The 26441-nt window shown below is 44.2% G+C and overlaps 1 protein-coding gene and 1 long non-coding RNA gene across 8 annotated transcripts in view; one reads left to right on the top strand and one right to left on the bottom strand.

Annotated features, from left to right (window-relative positions):
- The window catches only part of LOC135306517 (uncharacterized), a 207583-nt gene that overhangs the window by 63790 nt on the left and 117352 nt on the right, over positions 1–26441 (bottom strand). The window lies entirely within an intron of this gene.
- Positions 1–26441, top strand: part of PAX2 (paired box 2) — an 86042-nt gene that overhangs the window by 46010 nt on the left and 13591 nt on the right. For 3 of the 6 annotated variants that reach the window (XM_064430625.1, XM_064430623.1, XM_064430624.1), the window contains 3 exons: positions 11412–11587; positions 13404–13530; positions 24577–24786. In XM_064430625.1, coding sequence (XP_064286695.1) covers positions 11412–11587; positions 13404–13530; positions 24577–24786 — 513 coding nt within the window. The remainder of the gene's footprint in view (positions 1–11411; positions 11588–13403; positions 13531–24576; positions 24787–26441) is intronic. The other 3 variants (XM_064430629.1, XM_064430626.1, XM_064430627.1) reach the window with 1 other exon arrangement.

Genomic DNA, 26441 nt, shown 5'->3' with positions numbered 1-26441 from the left:
CACCAGGCATGGGCACCTTGCATTCTCAGCTCTACAACGGGTGTAGAAATGTGTGTGGCAAGCACACAGATGTGTGAGTACAAAAACCTGCATATCCATAGCTATTGCACATGAGTGACTGACTCACAGAAGAGCTGACTGACTCACACAGGTACACAACAGAGCTCAGAATAAGAAGCAAGAGTAAGCACTCCAGCTTAAAGATTGTGAGGGCCAGATTTCTCTGTAGTGCCACTCTATTGAAAACAAGTAAAGGATGCCTGTGGAGATGTTCTTGTCTAAGACAAGAACTAGACACTACTTCTACACAACCCTGTTGTCTTCCAAATCCCTCTTGTTGCTCTTTCCTGCCACAGTGTTTCTCACATACTTCCGCTATCACTGCTGCTGGGGCTGCTTGGATGGCACAAGTACAGTATAGACACACACACACACACGTGTAGGCACTCAGCCACACACAGGTCCCACCCCAGGCACACATCTGTGACACTGGCAGCCTGGCTATGCAAACTCATACCTCTGCAGATACAGCTGCTCCCCACCTGCTCCTCTGGTGAGGTCTCTTCAGTGGCTCCAAGACTACCTGCTGCAGGGCACACTGGCAGTCAGCTTTCTGAGCACCTTCTGGCACTCTCTGCAGACTGCCTTGTAGGAATATGCTGGCTACCCTGCCTTTTAGCCTGGTCATGCAGCTAGGTGTGTTTGGGGAGAAAATGTCCAAGCAGTGTTGTTTAAATAAAGACTTGCACATACTAATGTGCAGTTATCCAGGTAAAAGAAAAATGGATCAGAATGGCTGTTTCTAGAAACCTAGTCTCCACATGCTCAGTGGTTGGAGCATGTGCTTTTCTTCAGCATTGCCTTGGGTCCTTAAATCTTCCTAAAAACTTATCCTTTTAACAAGAGCATCTGCCTCTCTGACATTCCCTGTGCCCCACACCGTGCACAGCACATGGCCGGGGAGCATCATCCCGCAGCTGGTGCTGGAAGACGGATCACGATCAGTGGAGGAATCGGCAGGCAGTGCCAGTAATTCAAACCATCCTGACCGTTCAGTGAACCTGAACCTGCTGACCTTGACAGCACTAGACAGAAGCGGCCTCAGGAATCCCAACCTTTAGAGAGGCACTGGCTGGAGGATGGCTCCTGCTCTCTCCCTTTCTTTCTTTCTCTTCCTGATCACATCCAGCAGCCAAGGGGGCCCAACAGTCAATCCCCAGTGCACCAATTAGCTCCTAATTTGGCTATCTCTGCACTCCCAAGTCTACATCAGTGTAACGTTAAGCATCTCTTGCTGTTCATAGATGTAAATCATTCCTATAGAGGAGTGTCGTCTTGTGCTAAAGGAAAACACTAAGCACCTTGTTCTCAGTCAGGGCTACAGAAATTCCTCCTCCCAAAATGGGACCTGCTGCTCCTGCTGTTTGGAAGGAAAGCAGAAGCTCTTTACTTCCCTAAGTGATAGTATCAGATCCTTTAGCCTTGTTTCACTGGATCCCGGGGGAACAACAAGATCTCACCAAGTGATTAGCCCATGGGAATCTTGACTGGATAGAGGAGGGGCAAGGAGGCAATTTGATTGGAGGGGAGAAAGAAAGAAAGAAAAAACAGTGTGTTTAATTTTGTCACCAGACCTTGCTTTAAAAAAATTCAGCTTGTGAACATTTTATGATGCTTTCAGGACTTTCAGGACTCCAGCTATCTCTGCTGATAAAACAGCATTTTGTGTTGGCCTGCAGAGGCTATTCTCAGCTCTAGGATATAGAGGGATAACTGTTAGTAGTAGATGGCTGGAAAGAAGAAATTACAGATACATATTTGTATCTATCTATTGACACACACCAGACATGTTCTGTCTTCTGTCTCTCTCCATCCATAACTCTTTGAAGATTATTTTTCCAAGAATCAATCAGATAAAATAAAGGATGTTTTAAATAGGTGTCAAATGCAATTCATGCCCATCTTAAGGCCCTTTAAAATGTCAGAGTTTTGTTAAGGGGCCTAAATCCACATTTTCCTTTCACTTTTCCTTCATTGATCCCAGCTTCCTACTGCTTCCATCCCAAAAGGTTCAAGGTACAAAGGCCTCTTCCCAGAGAGGTCAGCAGCTACAGGAAAACACATATGAGTACAGTGCCAGAACAGGAGCCAGGTCACGGCTATCACAGTTTCCTTTTGGATGTGTACCAGGTCAGGATTTCTTTCTCTCTTTGGCCCTGCCTTTTTTTGGTCAGAGGAGATATTCTGTTTTAAAGCTAGGGGATCTGCATTGGAACAGATTTGTAGACATCTGATTAAACCTTAATGAGGTGATTATTATTATGAAATGTCCATCAAACCTTGAATGCCTTCTACTCCTCTCTTAAATGCTCTAGAAAAGGCTGTTATAAAGGACAGGTATACTTCCATGCCTGGTTTCCCAAATTACTGGTGTTCTTTTGCTTTGGCTTTTGGCATCTAGTCTGACAAGAGGTAGGCCTTGAACAGAAGTGTTGACTTTCCAAGAAGATCAGAACTGTTCTAGAGTTTGGGACAACTTTATTAAATCCCAGCAAACAAAAAACAACACTGCACTAGCTAATCCTCAAAAATATACTTATGGCTCTTCTCTGCAGAGAAGAACCTATAATGGCCTTCATGTGATCTTATGCAGAAAGATGACAAATTATTCTACTAATGGTTTACAGTTATTATAGGAATGAGGATTCAAAAAAAAATATTTTGCATGGTGATATTTTAAGCAGATTGCTACCTACTGGGAGCCTGTAGCTCTTTCATTGCATGGCATTTCGCAGTTATCCATCCTGTATCATATGTTGTTTATTAACCTTCCCATTCTTAAGATCTCATTTTTTACTGAAATGTGGCTGACTCTCAGGTGGACCATGGCAGATGTTGAACAATACAGAGCACCAACTGTGAAATTTTGCTGTGCCATGTCCAAATGAAACCACAGGAGAATTAAGATATGCTGTGGGTAATCACTCAGGCTGGATTTTGTTCAGGACAGCCAGGTTAATGTCTGCACTCTTGCAAAAAATGCCATGGGAATTTTAATGACTCTGAGTGATTGGAGCCTTTGTTTTATGGCATGTCAAAAATGGCAGCTCTAAAAACACTCTGCTTGAATACTGGTTTAGTGCTGACTCAGAGGAGCTTCCAATAACATGATTCACAAGTATGTGGCTCAGGGGCAGGTACAGACTCCTTTGACTGATGAGGTTAAGGTAAAAGTGTACATGAGGGGAAAAGAGGAGGAATGAAAGGAAGGGAAAGTCTAGAGCAAGGGAAACAGAAGGAAAGGAGACATATTAGTGGGGGACCAAGCTGATGGAACCAAGCAGTCTAAAGAGGAATTCTTATTTTCTAGACTGTCTATGGTCTGGCCCAGATCTGCTGAGTCTATATGCTGGTGTCCTCTCAGTGCTCCCCACTGGAATCTCAGGGATTCCCACAAATTGGGAGGTGGAACTGGATGGTGACAGTGCAGCTCTGGGCTCCTTGCTTTGTGTCTAGCAGTCCTGATAGCAGTGTTGATTTCCATGTCAGGCAAAGCACTGCTTGAGGAAAAAAAAAAAACCCTCCAAGTGTGGCGGTGTCAGCGCTCGCTGTTGTTCGACAGTGTAAAATTAAATTAATAAAGCCCCCAACACAGGAAAACATAACAGGAAATTAATGGCCTTTACTGTCGCTCTGATGCAGTCATTTGCAACCCTGCTTTCCGCACCAAAGACTTCATAAATGCAAGCAGTTTCTCTAAACAAGCATAGTTAGGGCTGCATGCGATGTAATTTTTTGTGTTGCTTCTGTCCTTTGGAGCTAACAAAAGCCACCCTATTTTATATGCTCACCAAGGGGGATCCTGCCAAGAGGTAGCTCCCCAACAAACATGCTTAGGAAGATGAGAGAAGAGAGTTAAGTCACGCCAACGATGTTAAGAGCATCACCTTCTCTGGCAGAGGGAAAGTGTAGCTTCTGGAGCCCTGCTTCCCTGTAGCAGCAGCAGCAGCTGTACCCGAGGACACTGCACTAAAGGCAATGTTGTGGACACCACAACAGCATAAATCAGGATAATCCTTCTGATAACTTTTAGGATGTGTAAATCAGTATAACCACTGAATGCAAGAGACTTACAGATTTACACTGACCAGAGGACCTGGCTCACTGTATGAGAATGCCAGTTGCTACTCTGTCAACATAAACAAAGCCAGTGTACTGGATCCTAGAGGCAGCTGCACTTCTATTTGTCTAACAGTCAAACCTAATAGCACTAGTAAGAGATACTGGACCTAGGAAACTACTACCTAAGTTAAAACCCCTTACCTGCACACCCACACATGTTGTAGTACATGTTGTATACACATCTGAGACAACTGCTTGCATCCTAGCACCTGGAAAGACTTTTGCTGTCATTTACAGTAAGGCTGGATGTGCTGATTTTTACTAACCAACACAGACTTAGTTTCCCAGATGCTCTTGTCCAGATTTGCAATCATACACTTATATAGAGTAGTAAATACATATGATTTTCATATGCATATACACACTCACTTCCTTAAATGCATTTTACATGCTCCCATGATAATCCAAGACAGATCTGAGCACACACTTCATTACACATTTGCACACACAATTCATTACATTTACATTCTCATTGAGCACTGCCATTTTTGCTCATGTAAGCCCTGTATTCAAGCTGCACTGCCCATCCCTGCTCCATCTAGGGTACTCAGTCATACCCTGTGTAAAAAGCAGTGCTGTCAGGCACTAGCACACATCTCACTCTTCCTCAGTCAGACACACTCGCTTCCCTGCATGAGCAGCCTTCCTCACACACCAATTCCTCAGGTGAGCTATACCCTCATTTAGGTATAGCTCACCTATATATAACAATGTAAAATCTGTTGTTTCTGAGCCTTTCTGCTTTAAGCCTGAGCATGTAAGAAAGAAATACACACAGTCTCTGTGTTGCTGACACATTTAAACTACAGAGACACGTGGACCAGCACAGTACTATGAATTAGCATACTGAAATTCAGGTTTGTGGATTCCCTTGAGGCAAATGGACACAAGAATCTGAACAACTGTGGAGTTCATGAAAGCTGATGGTCTCCTTGAGGTGATAATCCTCCAGTATTTATGTCCCACTATCCCTATTTCTGCAGGATACTGTACATAACCTGAACTTGTACTGTATCTTCTTTCACCATCATAGCCTAGATCCCTGGTAACATTCCTTCTCTATGCATTCCTGAACCTTGCCAGCCCCTTCAATGCTCCATTATCTCTATTCTGCACTCACTTAGGATCCTTCCTTCTCATCTGAATTTGAGGTTCATCTTTCTCCCCACCAGTTATCACAATCAAAGCACTTGGAATTCTTGCAATACTACTACATGCTGAAACACAGAATTGACCCATCTAGAGATGACATCTTCTTTAGCATTCTCTAAAAGACCACAGAAATTCTTCTGAAAGAAAATGTAACCCAAAATTTACAGCCTTCTTTTTTTAAACCTCTAATTAGTAGGGCAAGAAAGTTACATAGGCGAAAAGATCACCAGATTAGGACTGCCAGTCCTTGCACTTATCCTTACTGGGGGGAGTACAGTATTAATTTAATAATTAATGAGGACGCAAACAGTCTCTCTAGAAACATTGTGGCAGCTAGACTGGAGCAGCTCGTGTAGATCAGGACATCAGTACCAGACAATCCTGGCCTGAAAATGTGTGATCCACCATCTCAGGACAAGGTCCTTGTCCTTGGTCTCTCTCTTGGCTGGGGTCAGTTCAGTCACAGACGCGGGAGGTCTGCTATTCCCAGCGGGAGCTCGAGCCCAGGGCTGGAAGGCCAGCTCTGCTCTGCTGGGCTGCTTCGTGTTGCACCGAAGGCAGCGCGAGGGCCCGCGCGGGGCTGGCTGCCGTGAATGACAAGCACTGCCTATCGATCGCCTTCTGAACTCGGCCCAGCCGATAGAAGGTAATTAATGACTCCATTTGCCTCAGCACCGAGGAGAACAATTGAGTTTGAAACTGCAACAACTGGCAGTGTGGGGAAAGGCCCCCCGGGATGGACAGGAAAGCTGCCTGACAAGCCCAGGCTGCATGGGGACATGGGAACACATCAGAGGGGGAAAAAAGAGAAGAGAAATCGGAAAAAGGGAGAGAGCAGTCTTAACACAAAAGTGTGATTTGGGAAGGGGCAGCACATGTATCTACAAATGCTCAGGGAGTGGGAGAGAGCTGCTCTGAGTTGAGCACCTGGCAGGGATGGTGCAGGCAGGCTGCAGCTGAGGACAGGGTCGCCTTGCTGGTGCAGAGGGACAGCATTGCAGCAGCCAGCTCAGCACCACTGCATCACACAGCTGTGCTTCCCTCGGAGCCTTTGACAATTAGATGGGTTCTGCTGTGTCACCTAGCTGGCAGTTCTCATGCCAGTCACATTTGCTTTTGTTATGACTGTGATTTTTATTGGTAGAGCTGCAAGGGCCCAGATGAGATCAGGGCCCCACAGCACGGCAGGCAGACATGTCATAGGGATGGTAACAGAGCAGTATCTCTATGTTTGTGTGGTAGCTGCACAGCTTCTCATGACCTTCCTAGGTGTTCCTGTGCCACAAAGATCTCCTTATGTCAGCAATACTTCTGAGTTATTTGTTGAGATGATTCTGTCCCACCCTGAGGAAGAGTTCTGTCTGTAGCCACGGAAAGTAATGAATTATGCTACTTTGTGCTACTTGTACATTTTGGTGTCTTTGTGGCTTCCAGACCTGAGAATGTCTCTTTGTTTTGGAATTATTTAATGGGCATATTCCCTGTGTCAGATGTAGTCAAGGTTGTTCTGTTGTTCTTTGGCACAGCATTTCCTTGTTATCTGTCAGAATAGTTCTGTGACACCCGTGGAGCATTTCTGTGTCTTGTGTTGAGGGTTTACTCTAAACATTTGCTCTGTGTACTCCCTTGGCTGTCCCTTGGAGGAGAGCTATTTCCTGTCACATGTGCAAGGCCTGATCACATTGACAGCAATGTGTGCCTTTGTGAGGGACACAGTGATTGAGGCCATGGTTTGCTAAGATTCTTACGATTTAAAAGAGAGGTTTCCCTTCTACTAAAAGGGAACTGGGAAAGGTGATGCTGCTGCTTCCTATTGGGTACTGTTACCACAGTTACCCACATGGCATCCTTGGACTCATCCTGCAGTTGAAGTCTTCCTTTACCCCTTTGAACAGGACCCCTTCCGATATCTGCTTTCTTGGCAAATACCTGTCCCATGAGCTTTTAGCACTGTTCTTCATCAGCTGAAGTGACTGTTGTCCACCACAGTGCCATTCCTCCTGGGATCTGCTAGTCTTTCCCAATTCAGATTTTTCCCATGAGTCCTTTCTTCACTAGCACCCACAGCCCTCTGATGGACTCAGTCTCTTCTCCAAAGTCCTCTCTGGTCTTTTCTGCCACCTTTGCTCATACACACATGGCTTTCAGCTCTCATACTTTGTGTATTACACTATTTGAAGCTTCTCCTGATAGTTCAGCTTACAGAGTCGTACCCTTAGATGAGAATTGCAACTTTGATCTAAAACCAGATATAAGTGTCTGGCCCTTGCAGTTTCAGGGAAAAAATGAAAACACATCCTCTGTAGGTTTTGACATCAGAAGACAAACACAGGGACTTACAATCATTTGGTTTTGAAGAAAATAAAACGATCTGTGACTGTGAATGTCTCAGCTTTAGCAACACAAGACATACAAATCTGTCTTTCAGTATCACCTCTGTGATACCTTCTCTGCTTCAAAAGTAAAATATATATGCACAATTAATATAATTGCTCTGTGAAGTATGGGATTCATGCATTCTACCATTGCTAGGCCAAATATTAGTGCAAGCTGTTTAGACAAGATTAGCCTCAAGGTACCCTACAGGCCTTTGTCAAAAGCTTCCTTGCTTTTGCAGATTTTAAAGCATAGGCTAGGGCAGAGTGGCCCATCCCCCTCCTTCCTCCCTCTCCTCTCCAGAAATTTCAACCTAAACTAAAGCATTGTCTTCCTCCTTACAACTTTTGTACCCCTCTCTATCCCTTTGCTTGCTTTGATCATTCTTATTTTTCATTTAACCCCATTCTTTACCCTTCTCTTTCCTGTATCCTTCTCTTTCATTTCCCAAAGACTGTACAGATGCTCTCTCATCAGCTGGTCCTGGGTTTCCCAAATACACATACACGCTTATGTGTGCACATGCACACGCACACACTCTGACACAAATAAATAAATAAATAGAAAGGTCAGTGAGCAGAGCAGCAATAACCCCTAAAACAGTACTATCAGAGGGACATGATTGATCAATTGAATTCCATAGCGGCTCAAAAATGTGGGATTAAGTAGTGTATTATACGCACAATGAGTTGAGGCATGATGTTCATTTCAAGTTCATTTCGCCAGCCCTCTGCCACCAGATCAGGCAATCAATAGGGGCAGCAGATATCATATATCACCTCTCTCCGTGCTAGGCAGAGAGCACCATAATCTCCCGCAAATTTAGAGTGACAGATTTGTCAAGATCTGAAGGGCCCCTGAATAAATGAAGGAAAAGAGACTCTTACAGCGACTCAGGAAAGCTGTGATTTCAGCTTCTTCACACAAAGGCATGGCCTGTGCACGCGCGGGAGACACATGTGCACAGGGCTCTGAAGGCAGACAGACAGAATTGCAAATACCTGTGCATGTGTGCACAAATCTGTGTAACCACTCAGGGCAACTCACTAAGGGTAAAATCTAGTTTAATGACAATCAGTGAAAGTTTTACTGTACATCAGTCCACTCACACCGAACAAGATATGGAGTTTAAGGCTGCCATCCTTGAAAATCAGGTGTAGCCAAAACCAGCGCAGACAGACAAATGCCTGGTCAGGTATGTACTGTGATGCAGAATCTAAAGAATAACTGAATAATTATCTACTGCAAAAATACCCATGTGTATTAGTGTCATGGTGTGTACAATCATACACACTCAGTGACACGTGGAAAAATCCTCAAAGACAAACAGCTTCACAGGCTGCAGACAGGTTGAGGCTTTTACAGAAACTTTTTTTTTTTTTTTTCTGAGTCTGGACCCAGGAGTTCTGTAATAGCTTTCTGCAGAGAAGACCAGAGTTCTAGTCTTCCTGAAATTCAGCACCTGCAGAAACAGCCCAGTGTCATATAAAACATGAAAACTGTACTGGCCCACACAGTGTGCAGTCTAGCAAGTCTGATCCTTGCTTTGTTTTCTTAGTCAAATCTGTCATAAACTCCAGATTTCAGGAAATTGATAACTTTCTCTTGGGCAAATATGCCTGGGGAGAGGAGGAAACTCCAGGGATCAGTGCCAGTAAACAGCTTTGCTCTGGCTTGGGGTGGAAAAGAGAGAAGAGGCTGCTTGAGGGAAGGCTGCTGGCAGGGACAAATCAATATGTAATATTTTCTATGGTCTTGTGAGTGGTACTGTACTACGCTACTGTATATAATGTACTATTGATTATATCATATCGTATAATCACCTATAAACGGATATATCTCATAGCCAGAAGGCAGCAGGCTCAGTCATAACTCTGGGCCACCAGCTGGGCATTAACTGTGCCAGGAAAATACCATCTTGGCACTATCCATGAGCTAAAAGAGGAAGCAGCAGAGTGATATTGTTCTAGATGCTGCACATTGAATGTCACTCCAGGCTCCTGGGAGCATCATGTGTCCATGAGCACCTCATGATTGCATGGAGGAAGGAAAAGGTCTATACAGAACCCTTGACCAATTTTCTGACACAGAGCAGATTTCTGAGATTCACAGACTGGAGGCCACCAAGAAAGGCTTAGGTATGAGGCACATTAGTGAAAAACGAGGAAGATAATTACAGCACAAGAGGGAGAACCTGATCTTAGGTTAGTCAGGGTGATAAGGCAATCAGACTTGTGTCTGATGAAGTACAGTAGGTAAGGATTCAGCATGGAGAGTATGGAGGTATATCAGCATGGATGAAGGAGGGGATTATTACCAGGCACAGCAAAGTTAGGCTGAGATGTGACAGCAGAAAGATACTCAGCACAGTTGGAGGAGATTATAATGAGAAGACTTGCCTCAGATGAGATGAGGGATTATGACAGAGGAAGATTCACTTCAGCTGGGGCAGGAGGTTATAACAGACAGACTCACCTTGGATATGACAGATGCTAATAGCAGGAGACTCTCTCGACATAAAAAGGGGTTATAACAGAGAAAAATGCAACTCATTTGAGTTGGGGGATAACAGAGGAAAAAAAACCAAACCAAACCCAAACCCAGATAGGTGATCAGATGGTTTATCACAGGAAAAAAATCACTTTGGTTGGGGCAGGGCATTTATAACGGACTCACAGCAGAGGGGATGAGTGGGCTGGCACAACAGAAAGAGAGACACCCTGGAGCATGGCAGGAGGAACTGTTGTGAGATTGGACTGTGTCAGATGGCTGCTGTAGGGATAGAGGTGCACTTCCAGGGAAGCTTCTACCAGAAGGCAGCTATATTTCTAGTAAGAGCAAAGTAATACAAGGAAGGCTGAATCCCACTGAGCAGGTGGGAATTTTGTAATTCCCACCTAGGTTTTGTAATACAATAATTCATTTTGGATAAGAAAGGAGTCTGGCAGAGAGAGAGATTCATCTCATTTTGGAGGGAGTTTTATAACAGAGATACGGGTCATGATAAATCACAAGCTAAACATAGGTGAATGGGACAGAAACCAACATATGTTGGATGGGACAGCTGCCCCACAGGGAGAGATTTGTCTCTGGTGGAACATGGAGTCAGAAACCAGATGTCCCTGTTATCTAAGGGGAATGAAAGGCTCATCTAGGATATGATCCGATGAAATTAGAACAGTGATAGCTGCTCATAGGACTGGGGAGCTGCAACAGAGACTGGCTTACCTCCAAACTGTAAGAGAGCCTTTTTCCCATTGCAGGCTCCCTCAGTCCTCTCCACTACAGCCCATCCTCAACACTCTTGTTTCTCTGTGAACTGCCTCTCCAGTGGTCTTCTAGCGATGCTAATCGCTGTGCTTTGCTCCCATTTTATGCTCGGCAGTGGAGATTTGGCAATTTTTAACACTGAAAATCAGCGGAACCGAAACTCATCTCTGAGCTAAGCGCCATTCTCCACAGCCTCATTCATCCTGGGCAGGAGAATCCCACAGAACCCACTGGAGCAGCCTGGCCACTCCATCAGAGAGGAGGGGGCTCCTCTTGGACCCCTGCAGCCCCCTTTTCCCTCAGGAGTGGCACAGCTACCTGGGTGGAGGCACAGAGCCTCCCTCTTTCCCACTCTGTCCTTGTCCTGCAGCCATTACCAATCCAAGCCAGGGTGTTGCTAACTCCCTGTTTTCTCTGTCTGTGCCCTGCAGATGTATCCGAGGGCTCAGTTCCCAATGGAGATTCCCAGAGCAGCGTGGACAGTTTGCGGAAGCACCTTCGTGGCGACACTTTCACCCAGCAGCAGCTGGAAGCTTTAGATCGAGTTTTTGAGCGTCCTTCTTACCCTGACGTCTTTCAAACATCAGAGCACATCAAATCCGAGCAGGTGAGGGCCTGGCCTGGTAATGGGAACCCACAGGCACGGAGAGGATGATGGCAGGCAGATTCCCAAAATCCCTCTCCCCGTCCCTGTCCCTTGTTCTGATGCTGACCTGTTATTGCACATACCTTTTACAGCCCCGCCTGTTTGTAACTGTATCACTGTGCTTATACACAAGCTTTACCTCCTCTGGTAAACTTGCCATACACATGCACACTGTGCTCTCCCTACATCCCCATGACCACTTTTCCCTCTGCACACAGACCTGTCTGTACCTTGCCATGAACACGCCTAACCCCCATCCATGTTCACTGGCAGACAGCACTGCACAGAAACTCCTGCACCCTGAGATCACACCGGTGATCAGCGAGCCACAGGACTGGGTTTTAATGGATCATTTTCCTTCATGGCTCAAAGCTGAGACTCGACTCCTGTCTCCAACATAGCTTTCCACACTTCTGCAGCTCTGTCCACCTTTTCTTTACTCCCCTGCTCTCCCAGCCTTTTATCCCAAAAGCTGTTTGTCTTAATAAAATGAAAATCAAAAGTCTTTTTAAACCGCCCCAAGCCATAAACCAACAAAGGAAGAGAAGGAGAGGCTGGCTGTGGACTCCCTTCATCCCAGAGTCCCTGGGTTTATTACAATGAATAACCTTTATTTACTTTCATTAGACTATTAAGCACCAGCACAGTCATTTTTCCCCCTGAAACTCTGAGCAGGGCCCATAAAGCAAATCCAAAGCCTAATTGAGTTCATTTTAATTTCTCTCCGATCACAGCGAATTACTCTGGTGATAAATCAGGGGGCAGGCTCACCCCCAGTAGAAGGCCTAATTTGCAGCTAATTACAAAACTGATTTCTACAGGAAGATCAATACAAGAAGGAATTGGAAATGACTAGGCAGTCCTAGCCAAGCAGGGACAGGGGCGGGGAGGGGGCAGCATGCATGGAACCTGCTGGAGGAGGGGAAGATGTGGGGAGGGGGCTGGGGAAGTGCATGGAAAAAAACGGAGGAGAAAGAGCAGAAAATCAGTTTTAATTTAACGTAATATTAATCAGAGCAACTTTTCCTGCTGTTTTGTAGCCTTCCTGGTTTCTCCAGCTCCCGCGTCTGGTCTGGAGTCTGCCACAATAAAAAGGCAATTACCAGAGCCTTTCGGACAGGACACCCTTTCAGATTCAATGGCTCTCCCCCTCCCACCCTTCTGTTAGCCATGTGGCTCCCCCCTCCCCAATTTCATACCCCAATGCACAGAGTGACAGAGGCAGGGGATGAGGCTTCTTTGTTTTTAAAAAGCTAGGACAGAGGTAACAGTGGAGGGGAGACAGGCGACCCAGGCAGAGACCCTGGCGACAGTGAGCCAACACTGGCTGCTTCCTACAGCCTGCCTGTCCTAGTCATGTCTTTGTAGTCCTGTGCCCCAGCTGTTCTTGTCACCAGGGCAAACACCTCCCATCTCCACTCAGCCAAGAGGAGGGGATGTGGATTTCCCTTTTCTTTTCCCATGGGCTGGCACAGACAGCCATCCCCATCCCCACAGCACCAAATGAGGGCTCAGCCATACCACAGATAACAGGCCAGATCCCTCACCTCTCTTCCCCTTCACAGCATCAAGCAGGCAAGTGGGATAGTTCATCCTAGGATACCCCCTCCTCATCCCCCTCAACCTTCTTGTCACTTTATCTTCTCCATTTCCTCCTCCTCCTCCTCTTCCATCTGTGCAAGGGCTTGCATCTCTCCTCTTCCTCCCCCCCATCTGTACACCCTTCCCTTTCTCCCATCACGTCAATAGCGAGCTGTCTTTCTCCTCTCTTCCCCAGGGTAATGAGTACTCCCTCCCAGCTCTGACCCCTGGTCTCGATGAAGTCAAATCAAGTCTATCCACCTCTGCTAACCCAGACCTGGGGACAAATGTGTCAGGACCCCAGACGTACCCTGTGGTGACCGGTAAGCTGCCTGACCAAACAGCAGAACCAAGCTTTTTATTTATTTCCCTCATCACCATTAGCTTCTGCTTTTTCTGCTAATGCAAGATACCCTCTGTGGCAAACAAGGAAAGAGACAGAAAGGCTGTGGAGAACATAAGGGTTCAATAGAAGTTTGAAATTCAGAGTGTTGGCGGTTTTGGGTACACTTAGATGTGTCAGGTGTGACTCAAAGATAGGCAAACCCAGATGTGAATCACAAACTTGTGTGCCCAGATGGGGCTCAAGGTTGGGATGTTGGTGGAGAACAAATATGTCCAAATATGCACTGTGATTTTTTTCCTTTGTATCTGAGAACAATGGGGTCATGGCTTACCCATGATCTCCACTTGGTTTTCTTTTGGAGAAATAATAGTTTAAGTTTTATTCAGCCCTGGCATTTGCAAATTAAAAACTGAGATCTGCTGAACTGCAACTGCTAAACTCCCTCCTCCTTAAGTCCATGAGTCTCTTAGGAAAGCTGGCAAAAAACTTTTTTCACAGCCTTTCCTCATGTGTGGGCACGTTGAACTCAGGTGTGTCCGGGGGAGTAGAAACTGTGATCAAGCACATGAAAGCAGACAAATTGGGATGCAGAGAAATAGGAGGCAACCCCTGTAGCAGATGCTTCACTGAAACTTCCTTTTTGCTGGTGGCACATGCAGAACCTGAGTGGCACAGGCTGGCCTGGGGCCACAGGTCACTCCCACACTGTCCTGATGCTGGTGTAGGCTGCCTGTCCTGCGTGTGTTTAGAGCTGTTAGGAAATATTCTGGTGTCACAGCCCATCTTCTCTAGGCCTTGGTTGCCATTGGTGGCTGCTCACACAGCTACCAGACTTCCACATCTCCTCCTGGGTAGCGAAAGTGGCTACAAGGCTCAAGTGACTTGCCCCTGTTTGGTATATTCCCCTTTCTCAACAATTTTTGCAGCCCCTCTAGAAACCTTGTGGTAAAAGTTGAGAAACAACTCATGACAAAGAGGTCTAAGTTGTGTTAGTAAGGGAAGAAGCTTCTTATCCCTTGACCGAAAAGTTGTCCTCTGATGGCACAGAATCAAGAGCACTGGAGTATGTATCTCAATTTTTTCTTACAGAAGCCCCAGCTAATAGCCCCTGATGTCAGGGCAGCTCATGGCTGAGGCAGGCAGTCATTGCTTGCCCAGGAAACACTGAGCAAAGGCATATTGTTGCATGCAACTTTTGGCTACCAAGAACTTTGGGACCATGCAGGATTAGTAACAGCTCAAACACAGAGGACATCCAGTGTGTCTGCAAAATCTCATGGAGAACATGGGATATGATCTATATTATTCAGGAAATGTCTAGAAAGTATGACATCCCCGACCTTTTTCATGGCTTTTACAGCTATTAGGCTTGATTCAGAATCCTTGTAGCCATGCAGTTTCTTAGCCAACCAGAAAAATAAAAAAGGCTTAGCTGCGGCAAAAGTGTTCTACCTTTCTTTGTATTTGCAAAACTCAGCTGTCATTCATCTACTGTTTAGCAGATCCACATATCTTACAGGAAATATCTTCTTGTCTTTGAGGGACAAAGGCAGTAGAGCAAGGCAAATCCCCACAGCTAAATGTAAAGGTGATGTGTCTACAATCAGAGTTTAAGATTCAAAGAGGCCATGAAAATAGTTATTTTTAGTTCTTTTGCCTAGGTGAAGATGGTGCATTCTAGCTTGTCAATGTGAGAGGAGGCTTCCTGAAGGCTGGGACACTGCACAAGTCTTGGACTTGACTCTCACAAGGACACAGCAGGAGACAGATTTGGTCTCACAGAAGAGACTGTAGGCTGAGGAAAAAAATTTTCTTCATATCCCTCCCACCCTGTGCTACCCCTACTCTGTTCCCTGCCACACTCCCAGCTCAGCTTGAGAACATCCCCATCTGATCCATCTGGATCCAAGAGTGAGAAAAGTTCATTTCAGACCCAGCTTGACATTCCCAGGTGGCAACTTAGCACTAACATCTCAATCTGTATGCGACATTTCAATCAGTGCAGAGTAACAAAAGCAGAACTATTAGCACTGGGAGCTGTTCACTGGTGGTAATGATGGAGAAATTCAGAAACTGGAAATGAAAAGGGGAAGAAAAAGGCCCTCAACAACCTGAAAGGCATCAGGGGAAGAGGGGCGGAGAATTTTTCCTGTACACTTAGGCCAGGATCCAATGTTTGGATTAATGGTGCCATTACCCAAGAAAGGACTTCAGATAATGCTCATTCTTAAAATGTTTTTGCTGGCAATTAAATGGTTTCAGGTATTGATCTTCATTGATCTGATGTTCTCAATTTGCATAATCTATTAAAGATGAATGATTCATTGTATGTTTGCCATGGGGCTGGGCAATGCTTTCAGGAAGGACCAGAGATGTGAGGAACTCAGTCCTGCTTCCTGATCTACCCCAGCTAGGAAATGAAGGAAGAGGCATGTAGATTTCTTTGGTATCACCCAGCTCCTGCTCCCAGGAAGGGATATTGGAGTAGTAATGAGTATTGAATTGCTGGCTGCCTCTTTTGCTGCTAAGGTATCATCCTTGAAATGCCTCACAAAATGCCCAGGGCAGTCTGTGAATTCAGGTGATACCTGACAGAAATGTGAAACAAACCTACCCATTCAGGGTACAAATTCTGTGAGGAGTCACTTCACAATGTGCGATTTAGAGCTTCAGTCTACAAGGAAGTCTCCCCAGCTTAGTCTTCCCAGAGAGAAAAATGTGTCACTAGGTCTTTCCAAACCATAGCTATATGATGCCAGATCATGCAGTCTTCAGAAAGTCTTCCTTTCTGAAAACTTCAGAGAAGGTCCTTCTCTCTGGCTCATGACTAGCTGTCCTCAGCAAGCTCTTTCAGCTCACACCATTCTGAGACTACAGCCCCCAAACCCTCAACAATCTGTAGCTACCTAAGATCATGAACTGTAGTGAGATAGTTAAGGAATGGTGTTGCTGAAGTCCCTTTATCTGTCTGGGAGCTTCTTGGAACTGAAGAGCTGGAAATGCTGCAAAACAGGCAAACCTCTTCAACAGGCCAGAAGGCCTCCCCCAAAGTCCTGGGCATCTATTCAAAGACACAGCTTAGCACCACAGCTATGTACAGCCCAGCCTTGCCTAGTGCTGCCAACACTCCCTTTCACACAATTATTCTACTAACACATCTTAGATGGCTCATTTATTACTCAAATCTCTGAAAGCAGGTAAACAAAACCATTTTTTTACTATGCAGCAAGCAGGTCATCCTTATCTCTCCCTATTAAGTATGTTCAAGGAATGTCCATGAATGAGTTGTCACTTAGGGACTTGCTCGACACTAGGCTAGGAAACCTACCCTGCTGTCCTTCATATGGAACAGACAATGCAGAAATTTTCAACTGTCTTGTGAAGATTCAGAGAGAGAAAAAAGTTCATGGATTTTACTTTCCTCCACACCTTCCCTCTCTGGCACACAATTCAGTTTATTTTTTTTTCTTTTTAATTCATACATGCAAAAAAAATTGGAATTACTGACAAAAAAGGATACTTGCTATACCTGAAAGACATAAAGTAGTATTCAAACAGAACCTGATTTTCAGGAAAGCTGTGATGTTAATCATGGGGAAATCACTGGCTGGACACTTGGAAAGATTTTATAAAATGCTAAACAATCCTTTGAGAACTTTAGCCTCCTGCAAGGTGAAAAGATGCTATTTCCTTCATTTCAGATTAGTGAGTGAACTGAAGAGAATTTTGTTCAGTTCAATAACCTGGTCATTTAAAATGAAGGAACAAACTCAGATTTGAAAAAGCAGAAACATTTGTTTTCCTCAAATTAAGTGAATTAGAGTTGGTATGAAAGGATGAAATCTATTCTTTTTAAAATAGGATTCTTAAACCAATCCAAAGTCTTCCTTATAGCTACCCTTTCTTCCAGCTAATAAAGAATTTTTTTAATGCACAACCTGCTTAGAAAAGCTTGATTTTTCTATTCTAGTATATTTAGGAAGTCAGGAAACTTATGGTCATTTTATTTAATTAGCATGAATAATTACAAATACTGTTTTTAATTTAATTCTAATTTCCATGCAAATATAACTTGACACAGATAACAAGTAAAAAGTTAATAATCTAATAAAATAATAATATGGACTCATCATTCACTATTTTGCCATGTAATAACATGTGAAGACAAATTATATTAAACAACATAATTCCTTAAATAAACGTGCACATGATGCAGTTCATCTACTTAGCAAAAGCTGAAATAACTATGTTTAGGGTGAATTTTGTATTTGTCAAAATATTTGTTACCTCCCATAAAATTCAAGCTTGTAGCAAACAGCCTCACAGTGGAAATGTAAAACAAGCTGATCCAGCTTGCTGTCTTAACTCATGACTGAAACTGACCATTCAGTTGTACTTATAATGTTACAGTGAGAGGGGAAGTATTTCCTTCCCCTTTTCCTTGTTTGTGCTGGTGAAAAATTCCTGTCTTGCTCCAGTCTACCTCAGCCTCTGACACCAGCAAGCAATGGCCCTGGTCAGGGCTGGACTCATCTGACTTAAAAAATTCAGTGCTTAGCAATCTGCTGGGGAGCCCCAGTTGGCTTTGGTGATGGCAGATGCCAGATGCTGACCCTGCTCAGCAGCCCAGCAGCATGGCTGCAGCCACCATCACTCAAACAGCCTCTTGGGCACAGCTCTGGGTGCTCCAATGCCCTGGAAATGGAATATGATAATCATTCATGCATCTGCTACAAGGCTGTTGCCTCACTAAAATGAAGGTAGTATTTTCTGTGAGCAAGCCTCTCATACTGAACATGAGGAACTGGCAAAAGTAGAAGTCCACAGGACCTCCAAGTTTAATCAATCATTTCCCCTCTTTAAGAAGAGATAGCATCTTCTTATCTAGTCAAGGAGTTTGTAAAAGCAAAAGGTGTCACTATTCTTCTCTGGGAGCAAATGGCTGAGAGTGATAGATGGTCAGATGAATGATCCCTGAAACAGCCAGGAATGGGGGTGAAGGGAAAGGAATCACATGGACTATTTATATGCATTCAGTGGAATTTTCACTGACAGTATCTTTATGATGCTGAAGAAAGCAGCTGGTGGGATTTAAAGGCATATTCAACTGAAGAACACAGAAATGGATGGGCCTAAAAGAAATAATATCTTTGCTTTCCTTAAATTAGCATTTAAGTGGACAATAGCAGTGAGTGAAAATAATGTCATATAATGACAATAGTAGTGAAATGGCATTGCCAGTCCAATTTTCTTCAGCAAGAGGCAGCATTGCAGGCTGCCGCACTCTGTGCTGCTGGACAAAAGGGTACTTTTTTAGAGAAAATAATTGCATTATATTGTCTTTCCAGCAATTCAAGTTTTGCCTTTTCTTTAGAGGTTAAATGAAGGATCCAATGAGTACAATTTTGATATAAATTCTTATGATGTATATATTTGCCCACTGTGCTTTATACCTGAGTTAAGCAGACATAAATAACTTTTGGTCCATCAACTGTACTGAATTTAATCAGTCCCACTCTTTGTACAACCAAAATGCTCACTGCAGTCTTTCAGAGAAATTGAGGGCTGTGAGTAAGCTTTGTCCCATCTTTTTAAGTTTACCGCTGCTGTGGGCTACCAAGGAATATCTATCTTATCTTGTGATTAGTCAAATACCATTATGATGAAACCTTGGAGTGACCTATAATGAGGACTGCATGAAAAACTAACAGGTTTTGCATTGCCCAGTGTATATTTCAAAAGCATCTTAAGAGGCAACACTTAAGTCACAAAACAACAAGGAGTAAGCACATGCTACATTTCAAGACAGGCAGAACTTGCCAAATCCAATGGGCTGGGACTCAAGAAAGAGGACAATATAAACTCCACTGAACTTCTCTGTTTGTCAAGTGCACAAGTTGCATGAACATCTTTCTCCCCTGCAGCCAGGACTTCAAAGCATATCTTCCCTCTTCAGCTCTATCTTTAAACAAATGTACTGAAAGCCAAGTGAAACAGACTCCAGTAGAGTTTTCAAGTGATAAATTAGTGTTCATGTAGCTTCAAAGATTAAGTCCAGATAACAGGTCTACTGTGGAAGCTCCATGTTTTACTCTATATGAAGGGTATAAAATTTTCTCTTCAAAGTAATATACAGAGTTAGCAGGTCAGTTTACCTGGAAATCAGCAGTTGATCAGATCAGACATAAAATCTAGATTTATAGCATTCAGTTTAATGAAAAAAAATACAGAAAATACATTACAAAATTTGATGTGGGATGTGATGTCACAACAGCATTGACTCTTAGGGGAAAGCAGCCAAGGTTGTTAAGAGCATGGATGAATATGTGCACAAACAGAAAAAAAACCTGAACAGACAAGGAACACTCTCCAGTCAGTAGGAAGACAAGAAAGGTATAAAAAGAGGCAAATTAATCTTGGCACACCCGTAAGTTCTTCTTGTTATGATCAGAGAAGAGAAAAAACAGAGGACAGTATGTATTTTATGTACAATTTGAAAAGGCTCTTGCAATAGAAAACCTACAAAATTAAGAATAGAAAAAGTGGTTATTCTGATATGACAGTAAGCAAAAGCAAACAATATGCTATGTGAGTCCTGTCCGGTCTTTTGTATGGCTTTTGGAATTGGAGGCAAGATCAACACAAGGAAGAAAGTGACGTAACTCCACTGCCAATAGTGTAAACTCACCACTCCATGAGTTCTGAGGACCCAGTCCCATTCTGTTTACCACAATGAAACTTTTCTAAGGAATACAGAACAGAAATACAGAAAAAGATGTTTCAGAGGTGAGTGCAAGGATAGAATTCAAAACATATGAGATGAGATTCAGCTTTGGCACACGGTTCCTACACAAACTTGAGTATTCTTCTCTGGCCTCAGTTCCTCACAGATAAAAGAGTAATCCCTAAGCAATGCTGTAAGGAGATGTGTTGTAAAGGGTGGGACACTGGAGTCATACAAATATTTGATAGAGACCTCAGGAAAAGACAAAGAATAGGAAACATTGTCAAGATGGTAAGCAGGGTTGAGTGGGTGTGTAAGAACCATCCCTCATGCATGGATGTGCCATCTTGGTAATCTTTGTGCAGTATAAAGAAAAGGAGCACTGAATGCAGATAGCTTATCCTCCAAGAAACCAGCAATGAAAAACAAGCATCTTATGTAGTCCTGCAACCAACCCCCATCCCACTTCCCTTCAGCAGGAGAGAGCATGATAAAAGCTGAGTCTCCATAGGAACCCAAAGCTGTGAATCTTCCTCTCACTCCGTCTGGCCAAAATCCCTTCATTCACAGTAGGAATTTAGGCTAGAGATCACCAGTTCTTGCTTTCCGCCAAAATAACAGAGGAGAGGGTTAGAATGGAAGAAAAACAACCATAACTCAGAAAACACAGTCAGAAAGAGGGGAGTAGGTGATTCACAAAATGTTGTCCTCTGCTATGTTTCCAGCTATATCCCTACTCTGCTGACCTTCAAGTTTCCCCCACCATGACAGTGGGGGATATTTTTTTTTTGCCACCTATAAACAAGGATACCATTCACCTTTCAGAAGAATAAAGGAAACTGGGGCAGGAATAGATTTCTTCTGCTAGGGAAAGAGGTTGCAAACTCATTCCACTCCCCTCCCATTTGATTACAGGCTGGTATTCCAGCCTTAGGAGAAAGATATACCTCAGAATTCGCTGAAGGAGCCTTACTAAGAAACACTCCCAACAAAACACAGACAAGTCAAAATTGCACTACTTCACAGCTTGCTGGCAGTATTGGGACATGGGATTGGCAGGGGAAAATTCTCCATCATAAATATGAAAGAATTAGAGAATGGAGAAAATCAAAATTGAAAACATAAAAGATGCAGCTGAAGTTTGAGGTGGTTAAAATGAAAAATGAGACTGTGCCATTCACAGGTGGATAGATAGATCAATCAATTGATTTCATATACAGTGACATGCTTTGGAGCTATAATTCACTGCCGGGGCAATTATTCCAGCATAGCAGTGGCAGGAGTTATACCAGAGACAGAATTCAGGTGCTTTTAGTCAGTGGAGAGTTGGACAACAAAGGAGCAAAAAAATGGTAAATGCCATCCATCAGTAAAGATACATAGGATATAAATTATGTCTGTGCAGTTGCAGAGTGTAGAGGGAAAGATAGACAGATAAATAGACACATAAAAGTCTGAGTTTTGGTTGTGCAATCATTCGCTGTCTGACCTTATCCTCGCCTCCTTTCCACTATTAGAGAGAAGAGTGTTTAGCATTATTGTGTTCAAGTCTCTTTGCCATGTTACTGTTGACTTCTTTATCCCCCCACACACTGAGTAAGTGGCGATGGCTCTGGAAGGTGCGAGGAATTTTTCTTCATAAGCCTTGATGTGTTCAAGAGAGGGCTGGGCTCATCTCTGCTGTGAGTCTGACAGGGGTTTTAACAGCCTCACAACATTGGGACAAATAGCTCCTGGTGCCTTAACCCTTCCCAGCTTTGCAAGGCAAGGCCTAGCACTGTCGTTCCCATTGCAAGGGCTTTACACAGTCTTTCAGGCTGAAATCCTCTCTGTGGTGGCTGGGCAGAGCGGAAATCCAGGGGCTGGATCAGATTGGCCTAATGCTACAGCAGCTTAAGCGGTCTGTTTTACCAGAGATTATGGTTTCACTTACACAGAGCGCCTGAAAAATGCTGTGGTTTAGGAAGGATTATAGCTGAAAATTCCATGCTTTAAAAGAGAAATAAAGCAGGGGAGGGACTAGGAAACCAAACGTGCCTGGGGGCTGTGCAAACAGGATTAACCCCTGCCCATAGCACCTCTTGCTTCTGCCCACCCACGCTTCCATGTCCACCTTATTCTCTGCCCTTTCCTCTTCAGCAGCTCCCCACACCTGCTGTCTCTTGTATAATAGAGTTGAAACAGGAGTATGGAAAATGCCCAGGACTGAAGTGTCTCCAGTTTATTTATGTATCACTGTCGAATGACTTCCTTGAAAAATATCCCTTCACTCACAGCCTGTGAAAGCCCAGGGAACTTTTGGGCCTCTGCCTGCAGATAGGTCTATTCATCCAAATTATCTTGTATCAACATTATTTGGATAAAGGCTTCAAGCACTCCCAGAATGCTGGCGGTGACTCTGACTGTTTGGTCTGAAAGTAAATCTGTGCATTCCTTGCCTTGGACAGAGGACAGAGGATGCAGCAGAAAAATAGCCTGGGAGGTTCTTGATCTACAGAGACTGGCTATGGCACATGAAGGCTCACTAGTGGGACAGTAGGACAGTATATGCTTGTAAAAGGCAGAAGCTGTGTGCTGATAGGCTGCCTACTCTAGAGACTTTAATTAACTCTAAACCAAAATCCAGATACTCCACAGCAGGTCCTTGCCAAACAGAGCTTCACAGCAAAAAGGGAAAAGAAATTACAATCCTCATAACAGTGGCATACCAGTGACTTCACTTACTAAACTAAGTGAAGAGGAAGTGTATCCCTCTTGGCCAGGACTGATCCTTCCCAATTAATTGAAACATGAACATATGTCTTTGCTGCAAAGAAGCCTTGGTGATGAGAGACCTTTGCTGGCCACCCATGTTAGAAGTACTTGGAGTAGAACACAGATGGCAAACTATCATTTTTGCCAGGTAGCAAATCTTTAGGAAACAAATATCTCAGGCATTCACAGCATTCACAGAGAGAAATTGCCCAGCCCTTCATTGTCTAGGTGAGCACTACAGCCTCGCAACAAGGTGCCTAAAGTTAATTAAGCCAGTTCTACATTAATGAAGTCAGATTTATGACCTAATTATGTGTCACGTTTCTGTTTCTCTATATAAATCAAAACGACCAGAACTAACTTATTTCATAGGCCTTTGGCAACAGTTGCCATCACAGCAGAGAGATGGCTTTCATTTAGTGGCTTGAATTTGTTTACCTGAGGATGGACAGTTTGCCAGATAATTTGGATTGGATCTGATCACATCATCCATGCTTTGCTTTCAGGTGTCCAAATACAGGACTCTATTACTGCTGACCCAACAGCAGTGGGTGTTCTGGAGTACCCATGCTTTAGGTCACAGAGTTCTTCAATTCCCAAACATCCTACTTGGCAGCCAAGTTAGGAACAGTGGCAAAGCTCAATCTATTGTGCCTGTGAAAACCTGCACATCAGAAATGGAGGCCCAATGTAAACAACAATGAAAATTAGACCTTTTACAAGTCCCCCACATTTCCTCTCTTCCACTATGTCTCTCTGTCAAGGTATCTGTCTGGCAAAACTACACTCCAGGAATAATCAGAGTCAGCCCTGACTGTTTTTATGGTTAAATCTCCAAAATGTGCCACTGTGAACAAGGTCAATTGATTGATCAATCTATCCACCTATTAATTGCACAGTCCCATTTGTATTTTAGCCTCAAACTCCAGCTATACCATTTTTGTGAAGCTTTTATGAAATTTTGGTAGAGAAGCTTTGGCCATTACACCCAGCAATCTGTTTAATAGATGCTTGTAGCAAGACTACTCTCCTGAGGAAGGTTATCTTGGGTTTGAAGAGAAAAAGTGGTGCAAATCGTTGGGCCAAACTGTGTAGGTTTAGCATCTTCATATGCCCTTGGCCAACAAGAAAGAGCAGCAGGAAAGGGAGCACAAAAGCTTCAGAGCATTCTTCTTCCCAACCCTATGCTTGTTCCTGTCCTCCCTCTCCTGCATGTTCCCTCCCTCACCTCTCTTCTTCTTGCCTCCCCTTCCTCCCCTCTGCCACTGCACTCCATTCCCCTCATCTCCTGCTGCTCTGCAGAGGCATTCCTGCAGTCTGAGCCTAGCCCCCAGGCACATTTACTGCTGTTGTCTCAGCACTGCCTCCTCTGATCTACTCCTAGCCTTTTTTTTTTTGTTTTTGTTTTAAAATTAATTTCCCTGTAGATTTTAACCACTCCATTTTCATTTACCCATTTTGTTCTTCCTCTCCTCCCTTCCCCACCCTCCTCTTCCTTCCCCCGTTCCCTTTGTCTGTCTGTGTCCATCCCTTACCCTACCACAGAAAACCTCTCCTCTCCCCTCAGTATAAAGCAAGAGCCTCATGGAGCCTCTCTCACCCCTTTCACCCCCACCACGCCGGTCGGCTCTGGGCAGGCTGATCTTCAGCCCTTCCACATGGCCCTTTCAGACGATGCGTCCACGCCTTGCTACAGTGCCTTCCTTCACCATGGTGCCCACTTTGGGCAGTCCAGCAGCCAGCCTCTGATAGCAGGTAACCGGCCTTGGCCACAAACTGAGCGGGGATGCTGTAGGCAAGGGGTTCAGTTTCGTCTGATGGGGAGGCAAGTAAATGCTGCAAGCTCTTTGAGTGCAAGTGGGAATGAGAGCAACCACGTTCCAGGTCTGCATCTGCAGTGTATGTTCTCAGCTCCATGAAGAATCAAAAAGTTTTCATGCCTGTCCTGATTTTTAGAATAAAATGAGAAAAGAAGCTGTAACTACCTAGAGGTGACTGGATGTTCCGGCTGGATTGGGTTTGGGACTTAGTATAGAAACATGCATACAGCAAAATCCTGTGTTGACTCAAGAGCCATAATGTCCCTGAGTAGTGCAGGCACAGAATACAGTGTGCTAGCCTAAGGCAGATGACAGCCACATGAAGATCCCAGCCAGCTCTAGGCCTGCCTGGGTTGTTCAGCATGGGTTGCAGCTACTACGTCTGATAGACACGGGCAGTTGGTGAGTGCTGCCATAGCTGTGCTGTGAGGAGTATTTGAGTCACCTGGTCTGGGAGTGTCAGTGTGAGCTGGTGCCTTCACACATCAGACCGAGCAGTTAAGAAACCCAGCATCACGTCTGAATGTCAAGAGCAGGAAGGATGTGTGAAAGACTATGTTTTACAGCCAAAGGAATACAGAGCTGAGGTAGGTGGCCTTTAAGGGAAGAGCAGAAGTGAAGAAATAGGTTGCAGAAGATGGCAGCATTTATGAGCAGCAGGCAGGAGGGAAAGATGAGGAAAAAAGTCAAGTTTCCGGTAGGCACTAGAGGAAACCCCTGAGCAAGGTGACAGACTCAAAATTGCTGCATAATCTCAGGGGTGGCTCGGGTGAAATAGTGGGTATCTATCGTCTTGGGTGACCACTGACTATTTTTCAAAGGATGTAATCTGGGCTTTTTCAGAACAGACAAGTCTTAGTGCAGACCATACTAATACTCAAGAAACATATCTTCTTCCTAACACTCAAGAAACATATCTTGCTTCTGCCTCCTTCATGGTCCTATATTATTTTTCTCTTTTGACTTAATATCCTTCCTTTGTCTTGTCACGTGACATTTCCATTTCTAAACCTCCACGTAGGAAAACAGCAAGTAACAGCAGGGAGAAGGCTTATGGTCATTAGACCATCTTGCTTCTACCTTACTGCAGCCAGTAAGAGCCTCTGAGTTCTGGGCACTTCCTAAGCCAAGAAGCGGTTCCAACAGTAGAGATATCTGGGGATATTGTTATATATGACCATCTTCTAGCCTGGAAGGCACTGTATTTCTTGAGAGGCACATGCCTTAAGACTCTTATAGGGAATCAGACATGGGACAAAGTGTTCAAAAGCACAAACAATGTCATAATGATTCAGGTGCTGTTCCTCACTCAGAAAGTTCTTGCAGGAAGAAGAAAGGCTGCAGTTGGAAGCATGTTATGAGCTAGCTTTGCCATAGCCCTGCAATACAAGAATTTAATAATCCTGTCTACCTGTTTGCAACGGAAGGGGCCTGTTTGTATGTAACAGCATTTTAAGAGTTTCTCTGTGGGACTCTTACTGATGTTACTGATGCAGTACTTGCTCGTTATCTTCTTTTTTCAAGACTGGGATTCTGACAAATGATCACTTCCCAACAAATTTTCCATGCTCAGTTTTGAACATCAACCTC

The sequence above is a fragment of the Passer domesticus genome, chromosome 8, assembly GCF_036417665.1.
Source record: "Passer domesticus isolate bPasDom1 chromosome 8, bPasDom1.hap1, whole genome shotgun sequence".
NCBI lineage: Eukaryota > Metazoa > Chordata > Aves > Passeriformes > Passeridae > Passer > Passer domesticus.
Note: the sequence above shows the minus strand (reverse complement) of the source record. Positions and strands in the feature narration are given on the sequence as shown.